Here is a 10,079-nt window from a genome sequence, read left to right as displayed (position 1 = left end):
GGCTAGAAAACTATACTGAAGCTGCTAGATCAGCTTAAATTTGTAATGAGTGCGTTTGTGAATTTGTGCCCGTGTATTAATGTGTTATTGTGTGTCTTACAGTCTAGTTTCTGCCGCAGTGGGTTGGTTCCGTACAGCAGGACGTGGGCTTCAGAGTGGACCGTCTGTAACTCCTCCAGTGAGGCCTTCCTGCCACGGATACACTGGTCAGCGAGTAGGATAGAGTAGAAGAAACAGATAGAAATAGAGAAGAAGAGAGAGAGAGATAAATTATGTATTTGGTTAAAACTCTGCACTTTACATTTAAATGGCCATAGTCACCAAAAGATAAAGTTAAGTGCTGCATAAAGGTGTTCACTTCTTTGAAGTTCAGGAGACCACTCATGAAGAAGTAGTGCATAAAGGGAGGCCCAATGGTGGCTGCATGTGTAAATAAGAATTTAGGAGGTGAAACTTTCAACCGATGACTTCAAAACATGCAGATGTTATTGGTAAATGTAATGTCACGTAAAGCCAAGCCTCAAGAGAAAATGGTTACACACTGCCCCCTTCTGGTCTTAATAACAACCTGCATGTCAGTGTTAAACAGTGGCACCATTTACAATCTATTTAAAAAGTATTTTGTTTTACAGATTTTAACAGAGCGAAAGAAACAACAGTAGATAGAACCTTGCTCTTTGTGCAGTGTAAAGAGGCCAAAATATATGTGATGTGCATTTGTAAAAAAAAAAAGAAAAGAAAACAAGTTAGTTTTGGCCTTTCTTGCAATTTACATTAAAAAGACTGAAAAGATAATAATTTGTCTTTGAATATCAGTTACTTGTCAGTTTGTTTAATTCTCTCCACTGTTACAAGACTATGCATGTGCCACACTTCCAGCATATTCCATGATTTTACGGGAAGATAGAGGAATGCAGCATACACACTGTAACGTGGATGAAGGAGGAGGACAGAATTGCACCAAATCAAAATGGCTAACATTTAATAACTGATTCACCGTTGCTCCAGGAGGGAACAATTCAAGTCTATTTATCGATTTTATTGTATCTATTCAACTCTGTGTCTTGTAATGTTACATCCACTGGGCCATGCCGCTGTGGTCAAGTGTCACTGTGGCTTTACCTCACAGTGCGCCCTGAGACCTGTTTCCTGTAGGCGGGACCAGATGCTCTGGATCCGGCCGGCATGCTCCGGATGAATGGTGGTGTTACCACACATACACTGGTGCTTCTGCATCAAAGAGTCATACACCAGCCCTGGGAAATACAAACACCATCGCACACAAACACACAGAGTTTCAGGGTAATTGTATATCTTTGGCAGCAAGGACAGGAACAGTTGTTTACAACAAGCATCCTATAATTACACTGGATGTCTTATGGTGTGATTATCTATTGCACCTGCTTCATCATAAACAAAAGGCCATGTGGAGAGGGGCTAGAGAGGTGAGGTGATTCTGTGAAGTAAATTATACATGTAATGGTTTATATTGTCAGGAGGGCCAGAATACAGCCTTGTGCATATACCACTGTAATGTATGTTGACTCATCATGCTTTGTGCCTTCAGGAAAAGAAAAAACTGCTGTTTGCTACTCTACTTTATCTACTTTATGATAGATCTATGTGAGAGCAGTACATGTGCCAATAAAAAACAACATTTTCATATTTAGCTGCAATGTATATGTGCAAGACCTTTGTTGGTCTTATTTTAAAACAGACCTGTGGTAAATCGAGGTTTGGCAGGCGGCTCCTGTACTACCATGGGGAAGGAGGCGGAGGCTGGAGATGACTGAGCCCTGGAGAGCGGGCGGTGTCCAGCAAAACTGACTGATAATCCAGCTGCTTCCATGGAGGCTTGGTAGTTCCTCAACTGGTGGATCCGCTGCTGCTCTAACAGCAGGGCCTGCTGCTCACACACACAGACAAACACAGAGTGACCTGTAGTGAATGAAAGCTGGACTGCGGTATCGTTCTCTCGCCAGAAGATGGCACTACACACTTGTTAATGCAAAGTTTCACAGTGACAGATCAGGCTTCTTTCTGTGCTGTACAGTAATCACAACACAACTACATAAATATGGTAGTATTACTGGGAAATCTGTCTAATATTTAAATGACAGGTTGTTCTATACTTAAAGCTGTCTTGTGACAAGGATAATGGACACTATTAATCTTAAACCACTTTATTTTTAACTGGACTTCACAAAATTATTTTTGACTTCATGTGATTGATTGAAAGGGTAGCAACACAGAACACACAGACAAATAATGATCCATGAAATTTGCTTTAAAAAGCAGCAAGCAAAGTGAGATTCTTCTTCTTTTTTTTTTTTACCGCACTCACATACACATACTCATGAATCTCTCTCGTGTAAGCACATGGAGACTTCACCATCTGTATGCACCTGAGTTTAATATTTGTGTGATCTTTCCATTGAGGAATCACACCAAGCAATCTTGCTGTACAATTCTGATGGGCGTGTCCGCTTACACTATGGGCACCATGGCGACAGTGAGAGGAGTGCCTGATTGAATTTGGCTGCGCGGACAGCAGGGATGGGCTAGACAGATGAGGACATGGTGTCCTGACTGTATATGGGCGTGCATGTGTGTATGGGCACAGACAGAGCGTGAGCAATAAAGCGATAGAAAAAGCTGCATGTGTCCACGGCCAAGTAATGCAAAATTGGAGACTCTGTGTGCAGTACAGAGTTTTTGTGTGGGTGTTTTGTGGGTTTTGTGTACAGTATGCATTGTGAAAGCATGAGAATGTGACTGTCCATGTGGAGCTGTGCTGGGGAGTAGTGTGGAGGAGGTACACATGCCCTAAGCCATTCATAAAAAAAACAAAACAAAACACTTCTCTGCATTAGTAGAACATGTGTATGGTGTGTAAGTATGTTTTGTGTGACTTGTTGAAAATATTTCAGTTGAGTAGCTTTAAATGTGTGTGTGTCAGGAGGGAATAAATGTAGAGTGTAATGTTTCAGTCAGTGCTAGCTCAATCTGTCACTGCTATCGGATAGTTTCGCGAAAAATACCCCACAACATTTAGGTAACCAGTGAAAAAGATTCCTCTAAAGTGTCTAGTTATAGTCACTTTGAACCTGAATGCATACACAAAGAGATAATGTTACTGAGATAGGATTTATTTCCAACTTGGGATGCATGCATGAATGAGTTTTACAAGCATATCAGTTTCATCTTCTTTCTTTTTATTTGTACTCTGGAGTTTCTGAAAAGCAGATTTCACAACCTGACATTCTCCAATTTCTATCACTCACTCTTTATCTCCTCTGCTCACCCTATCTTCTATCTGTGTATAATGTTTCCTCTTCCTGCTTTTCTCCCCTCTCTTTCATTTTTTCTTCATTTACTCCCACCTGCACCCGTCCTTCACCCCCCACCCCCCATCCTTACCTGTCGGAACAGGAAGTCCTGCTCCACCTGTCTCTCCCTCTCGTCCTGCTCTTGGGGGTCCGCGGGCTCCTGCTTGATGACCAGCCCTCGCAGAGGCCCCGTCTCCTGCACAGACGTAGAGGAGGAAGAGGAGGATGAGGATGCGAGACCCTGGTGCTCCCTGAGTTCCTCTTCTGTCTCCTCTGGGTGACTCTGGTGCTGCCTGGCCGGCCCCGAGGCGCTGGAGCTCGCAGCCGAGACCTGATCACTGGGCTTGGACATGATCTAAGGGACGTAAAAAGAAGATCAGGTGAGAGATGAACAGGCTTTAAATAAACAAAATCATGGAACAATCAAATGTTATGTGTCTTGTTATTGGTATGTGGCAATAGCAAGCTAAAACAAAGAACCAGTGGCGGTAAATAGCACAACTGGACACAGAGAACCATGTATAATATGAAATATGTTTGGCACTGTCAAAGACATAGGTTTGGTTTCAAAATTTCCTGTCCCGTATATATTTTAATAAATCGAGCGTAACAAAGCATGATCAAACTGGTTATGGTGCTTTCCACAATAATGGGAGTTTAACAAAAAATAGAATACTTTATGCTAATGTTGTATTTGCACTTTGCTCAACTATGTCACTTCTAGCACCTTTTTAGAACATTAACGGTGAATAAAAATACAGGGTAAATGAGGTTTTAAACTGAAAAACATGTCTGCAGTGCAGGTATTCCTTTCAGGTCGCATAAAGCCCCAAAAACCTTTACCAATAAGGAAATAACTGCTCTGCTCTTTCAGAGGAGATTTTAGTTAAAAAAAAACAAAAAAAAAAAACACTTGAAATATTAAAAGTGAGGGGGACAAAAATGATGATTTTGAAAAGTCAGAGGAAAGATGACCCCCCCCCCCAGCCTATATTTGAAGTTGAAAAACTGCCTCTTATGACCAATTAAAATAAACTACAACGTATGATGCCATACAACCTGCACCACAAAGTGACCGAAGATGTTTTTCATTCTAAAAATAGCTGACTGGGTAGTTCAAGTAAAAAAAAAAAATAAAAAAAACACAATGTAAAAGAAGAAGTTTAACCAAAAAAGGCTAAAATTAGCCAGGCACTTGCACTTTTTGTACACATGCAGATAAACTGGACACTCTTTATTTAAACTATTTATTTAAAAACTCCTCAAAAGCATCAAAATTCAATACAATTCAATTCACTGAGTTTCAAAACAATACTGTCAAAGCACCAATCTAATCTAATATAATCTCCATGACGGAATTTGCATACAGGTAGTTAACTTTACCATGCCTGGGCCTGAGCAAGAGGAGAAAACTGAGCAAAGGACATGAGGGAGAAAGAGGAGAAGAACCGTAGAGGGGGCGATTGTGGGATTCTTGTTGTGGCAGCTGTCCCTGTCCCTGTCGTCAAAGACCTCAACCTTGATGCGTAGGTCATGATTGGAGTGGACCACTGTTTGTGCATGGGACACACACACACACAGAAACACACAGAGAGACACACACAAAGACACACACAAAGACACACACACACTTGGCTGGCATATTGCCCGGGGAACAGTCCATTGACGTCAGAGGGCAGGCTCTTGCCTCATCCCAGTCCCTCTTCTCCAAACAAACTCAAAACACTCATCCACTCCCGCTGCACTGATTCTCTCTCTTCCTTTCTCTCTTGTTTTGCTCTCTTTCTCTTCTTCCAACCCTCCTTTTTAAAAGAGGAAATAGTTGCTGGCATATGAACCATGAGGGGGTCAGGCACTGCATAAGCCTGTTGAATCATGTGGAAGACGGAGAGAGGGGGAGGTGGAGAAGGGAAGGTGGTTGTACACACAAACACTTGACACTAGTTGACTCTCGTCTTTCTCTCTCACACACTTCCACAACAATATTAATTAAGTGAGCACATCCCACTATTGCTGTTGCTGTCTCAGGTAATTAGGTAGGCAGCAGACTCAGGTTGGAACAGTTTCAAGATTCTTTCGTTTCTTTCTTTGCGGCCAACGTGTCCGACTGTTAAAGCCAAATGTTAAGTTAGCAGGAAGGGCACCTTTTCAGTGCTGACTTGACTGAAAAAAGGAAAACAAGGAAAGCAGCAGATGATTCATGCCTTACACAGTGGTGGATGTCCAGTGGGGAAAAGGGTAGATAAATAAAACATACCATACCATACTGGGACATTTGTAACAATAGCTGGTAATACTGAACTCATACATACGGATCGAATGTAATGGCAGCCATGACGGTTTGCAGAGACATGCTGCTGTCTGGAGTATTGTGCGTCCTCATGTTAAATAGAAAGTGTATTGTGTTTCTGAATCTACATTTGCAGCAATCAACAGGATTTATGGGGGGGTATGTCTACCTTTTCCATTGTGCTATGTTATTCCAGAGACAGAAAAGAGCCAAAACAAAGGTAATGACTCCTTGACGTGTCATTTATTTATATTAAATTTTGTAAGAATGGAAGTACTGGGTATACAACTCCAATGACTGCGGAACTGTACAATTATATTAGAAAGACATACAATGCATTTAAAAACGAGCTGGATGGTTGCTACAGTGGGAGAAGAGCGAGAGGTGTTTGAGATGGTTGCATTTAGGAATCTGTAAATGCCTCTGTCAGAACCAGTTTTCCAGCTGTCACAAATAAAAACATTAAATTGAGTTGGCGGGATAAGGTGCCAATACTTTGGCTGTGTGCATCATCTGTGTCACTGTTACACCACTCACTCGCTCAAGGTTATTCTTGCTTAGTCACCCGTTCATGCTTTTGATAAAATAATACAAAGGTTTAGATGAATGTTACCAAACCACAGAATGTAACAGATTACACAGCCAAACTTATCTCAGAGAGTATCACATGTCAAGGTGGTTTCTGGCTGCATGTTGTTGGTGTGAGCTGAAAGTTGCTGCATCAGCTCTTGCTTCACATCAAGTGAGTTACTCACGTTTTCCAGGTGATATATGGAGCATGGGCTTCACACTTGAAATAACAGTTTACATCACAATGAAATGGTGCAGATCATTTAAGATAACTGACCTTTTCAAGCTATATAAAAAAAGTCTCCTGGCTGCACTGAACAACCATTTCAACTTGTCACAGAAGTTAAGTGAACACTTACAACTTGTGAAAAGCTGACCGAGCGCTTTTAATTTAAACGGTGGACAGTGTGAAAAATGGTGATAATTCCAATCTGTGTGGGAACATAAATGCTTCAAGTGTCCCTAAATGCAGTGAAATTGTAGGAAAAGAATGAGGCAACAGATACAGTAGGGACTACTGGACAGGTTGCCAGTCTGTGACAGGGCAGACATACTCGCTGTATAGACAAACATACAGTATTCACACCTACAGGCAATCTGGGAGAAGAGCAGAGCAGCCAGAGGAAACCATGCAAACACAGGGGAAACACACAAACCCTACACAAAGAGGTCTCAGCTGGCTGGCTAGCTGGCAGGTTCAAACCCGCTTCCTGTGAGGGAAATGGGCTACCCACTGCGCCACCGTGCCAGCCAGCCCATATTCCAAAATAAATTACAGTAATAATAAGCATATAATTGGAACAACTTAGAAAAGGTTTATATAGTGGAGCCGAACGTGATGCAACATCTGGAATGCAGAGGCTTGCAGATTATTAGTATTCATTATTACTGCACTGTGAACATGTGTTTATACCTGTTCCATGTTTATATACTCATAAAGATAATGAGGTAATCATTTCTAGTGTTGCTCTGTTGTAAAGTTACATGTTAGGTGCAGAATCTCAGTGATAGGACAGAAACGAGGAACGTAACCTGCTTGAATGGCAGATTTGAGAGATTACAGTGGTAGTAATTCTGCTGATAACAGGGGTTTACGCATGTGGTTTGCATTTATTGATATTATAAATGCCAAGGCCAAAGTATTTCCTCTTACTGACTGAACAAATATTTTGCCCGTTGTAGAAACTGTCTGCTCAATACTCTCTGTGAAGAAAGTGTTTTTATGAAAATTCAACATAGCACACAAATGTGGATGCACTAAAAAGCAGGCAGGAAGCAAACATTATTTGTTTGGAGATCTCAGTGCCAGTTACTGTAGATTTGTGCGGTGCACCAATGTATTAACTGGTTATTATCCAACTAGAACGCCTGCCGCACACGTTTTAATTAATATGGATCTACACTGAGTGGTGTGTGGAGTGTGATTTGCTATACTGAATCAGGGACAGAATCCTGTTTCACTCACGCACAATGAATATAAAGCATGGAGCCAAAACATGCTTTCACAAATCTCAATGATTAAGTGTTCAGTCCTTGAGAAGAAACCAACCACACCTACAACCTAAAGCAACGAAAAATGTAATGGTCCAATCATTATATGGTATTTTATGGTTTGAAAATAGTCATTATGGTTCAAATACAGTTTCTGTTTTTTAATATGCAATGCAAACTCATAGCTACAATTGTCATTTTAAGTTGCCTGGAAAAGAGCATTAACACAAATTAATGTTACATTAAAATAAGCTGGTTTTACACCTAATCTTGACTTAATTAGCTGAAGTCACAACAGCCTGGAGTCTACAAGAAGAGGGAGTCACCAACAGCCCAACAACACAAGCTAATGGAGCTTAATCCTACAGGAATTTCAGCACACACACACACACAACCATCTCCCTCTCTACAATGACCTTATAATGCTGCAAATCCCCTCATCACCTTGAGCGCGCGCACACACACACACACACACACACACACACACACACAATGATGCAGTGAGTCACATTTCCTGTGTGACCATATATGGAAGCAGCTTGTTCTAGACCACAGTTGCCAGGGTGACCGGGGGAGTAGTGATACACGAACACAGACAAGAAAGACTTGTTAGAAGACTTGCTGATTGCAGGCTGATTCATCCTGCTCTTGGAGCAAAGACAGGATTTACAGACATGCAGCCAAATCAATGTCATGTAGAAAAATACTCCTACACACACACACACACACACACACACACACACACAGCTCTACCACAGCTGTGAAATGTTGCCTTCTTGACACATGCACGCATAGACACATGCATTTATAGTATAAACACACACACACACACACACACACATTAAGCTACCTTGTTGATGATGTGCTGCTGCTGTTGGAACTGTTGTTTGTGTTTTTCCAGGAATTGCTGGTGCTGCTGCTGGACCACCAGCTGCTGCAGGGCCTGGGCTTGTCCACATTGTTGCTGGGGCAGAGGGGCTGACTGGGTTCTTCCCAAGGGACGATGGCCTCGCGCAAGTTTGGAGACAGAGGGTGATGGTAGTGGGAGGCCACCCAGACCAACTGTGGAAATCACAAAGTCAGTTTTAGGTGTACTACAGAGTTATTTTACCAGCTTCACTTTGGCTATATTTTGTCACTCAGGTAATACTGTGTTTGCAACAGAGGATTTTACTGGACAGGTTGGGTGGATTTATCTGTTTTCATTTCAGAGTAATTTAAAAATACTACTGGCTGATGTATCATGATTGTGCCCAGTAGACTCTGCTGTGTGTAGCTGTGTTTGGATGTCCTGAAATCACTGCAATTACACTACTGAGTAAAATGTTAGGATAGGATTGCAAAAATGATTCTGAGCTACTGGCTGCTGAGAAGTAATGAAAATAAACGTAATGCGTTGAATACTGACCAATTGGATTGTGGCTCTGCTCCAGCAGTACCATATGTTGGAGAAGGGGGTTGTGACCAGCCGTGCCCCCTCCAGCCCCCTCCCTGTCCAGAGCTGAAGCTGCCAAGTAGGAGGGCAGGTGGGCAGTGGGCAAGAACGGAGGGGTCAAAGGAATGCCCTGCTGTAACGCAGGCAATACCAGACGACTCTCACTATCTTGGTGTCCTGATACCACCTACAGAGAGAGAGAGAGAGACAGCGAGACAAGGACGGAGAAGGAAAGAGACAGGCATACACAGAAGGAGATGATGGACAGATGGACAGAGACAAAGAAGGGCCAAATGAGACAGAATGTGAGTGAGATGAAGAAAGAGAGTCAGAGTGAGAGAGAGAGAGACATGTAAGGCATCTTCATATCAAAAATCATTGATATGAGCGTTCCTTCTTTTTTAATTTTCTATGTATAAGTGAGAATCCAGTTTGTAATTTGCATACTCCGTGTGCTTAGACTGGCTTAAAAGATACCAACTGTGTGATTGTTATTTTGAATCTCTAGTAAACTAATCAGGCAGTGAATGTTGTCAGAGTACTTTCATGTATTCCACTACCATTAGATATGCAAGGGTACATTTTGAGTGCAAGTAAATATTCTTTGGTCTAATGAGTAATGCTGTAGTGTATCATTATGATGTTGTGCACTGGCTGAACTCACAGTGCTAGCAGGGCATGTGGCTGGTAGTCCCAGGGTGATGTTGGGCAGTGAAGGAGAGGTGTAGAGAGAGAGCTGGCTGACTGACCCTTCCCTTGCAGCCAACCTTTGAAGCAAGGAGGCCTGAACACAAACAAACATTACAGTGAATACTTACAACAGAGTTTAGAGACAAAGAAGTGACTGTGTTACACACAGTACATTACTTTGCCTCTATTATCATCACACACACAAACACGGACGCTGATGAAGGCCACAAGCCGGAACCTGTTGACCTCTTCAGACATTTTTTTCCTTCTCCAT

At 42.0% G+C, this 10,079-nt stretch overlaps 1 protein-coding gene across 5 annotated transcripts in view; it reads right to left on the bottom strand.

Annotated features, from left to right (window-relative positions):
- hdac4 (histone deacetylase 4) overlaps positions 1–10,079 on the bottom strand; it is a 131,984-nt gene that overhangs the window by 27,725 nt on the left and 94,180 nt on the right. For all 5 annotated transcript variants that reach the window (XM_038720111.1, XM_038720113.1, XM_038720114.1 and 2 more), the window contains 7 exons: positions 9,780–9,899; positions 9,089–9,302; positions 8,531–8,742; positions 3,421–3,684; positions 1,720–1,906; positions 1,123–1,256; positions 101–203 (listed from right to left, as the gene is read on the bottom strand). In XM_038720111.1, the coding sequence (XP_038576039.1) occupies positions 101–203; positions 1,123–1,256; positions 1,720–1,906; positions 3,421–3,684; positions 8,531–8,742; positions 9,089–9,302; positions 9,780–9,899 (1,234 nt within the window). The remainder of the gene's footprint in view (positions 1–100; positions 204–1,122; positions 1,257–1,719; positions 1,907–3,420; positions 3,685–8,530; positions 8,743–9,088; positions 9,303–9,779; positions 9,900–10,079) is intronic.

The sequence above is a fragment of the Micropterus salmoides genome, unplaced genomic scaffold (assembly GCF_014851395.1).
Source record: "Micropterus salmoides isolate LMB-PRFRI ecotype aquatic unplaced genomic scaffold, ASM1485139v1 Ms_hic_scaffold_15, whole genome shotgun sequence".
NCBI classification, from domain to species: domain Eukaryota; kingdom Metazoa; phylum Chordata; class Actinopteri; order Centrarchiformes; family Centrarchidae; genus Micropterus; species Micropterus salmoides.
Note: the sequence above shows the minus strand (reverse complement) of the source record. Positions and strands in the feature narration are given on the sequence as shown.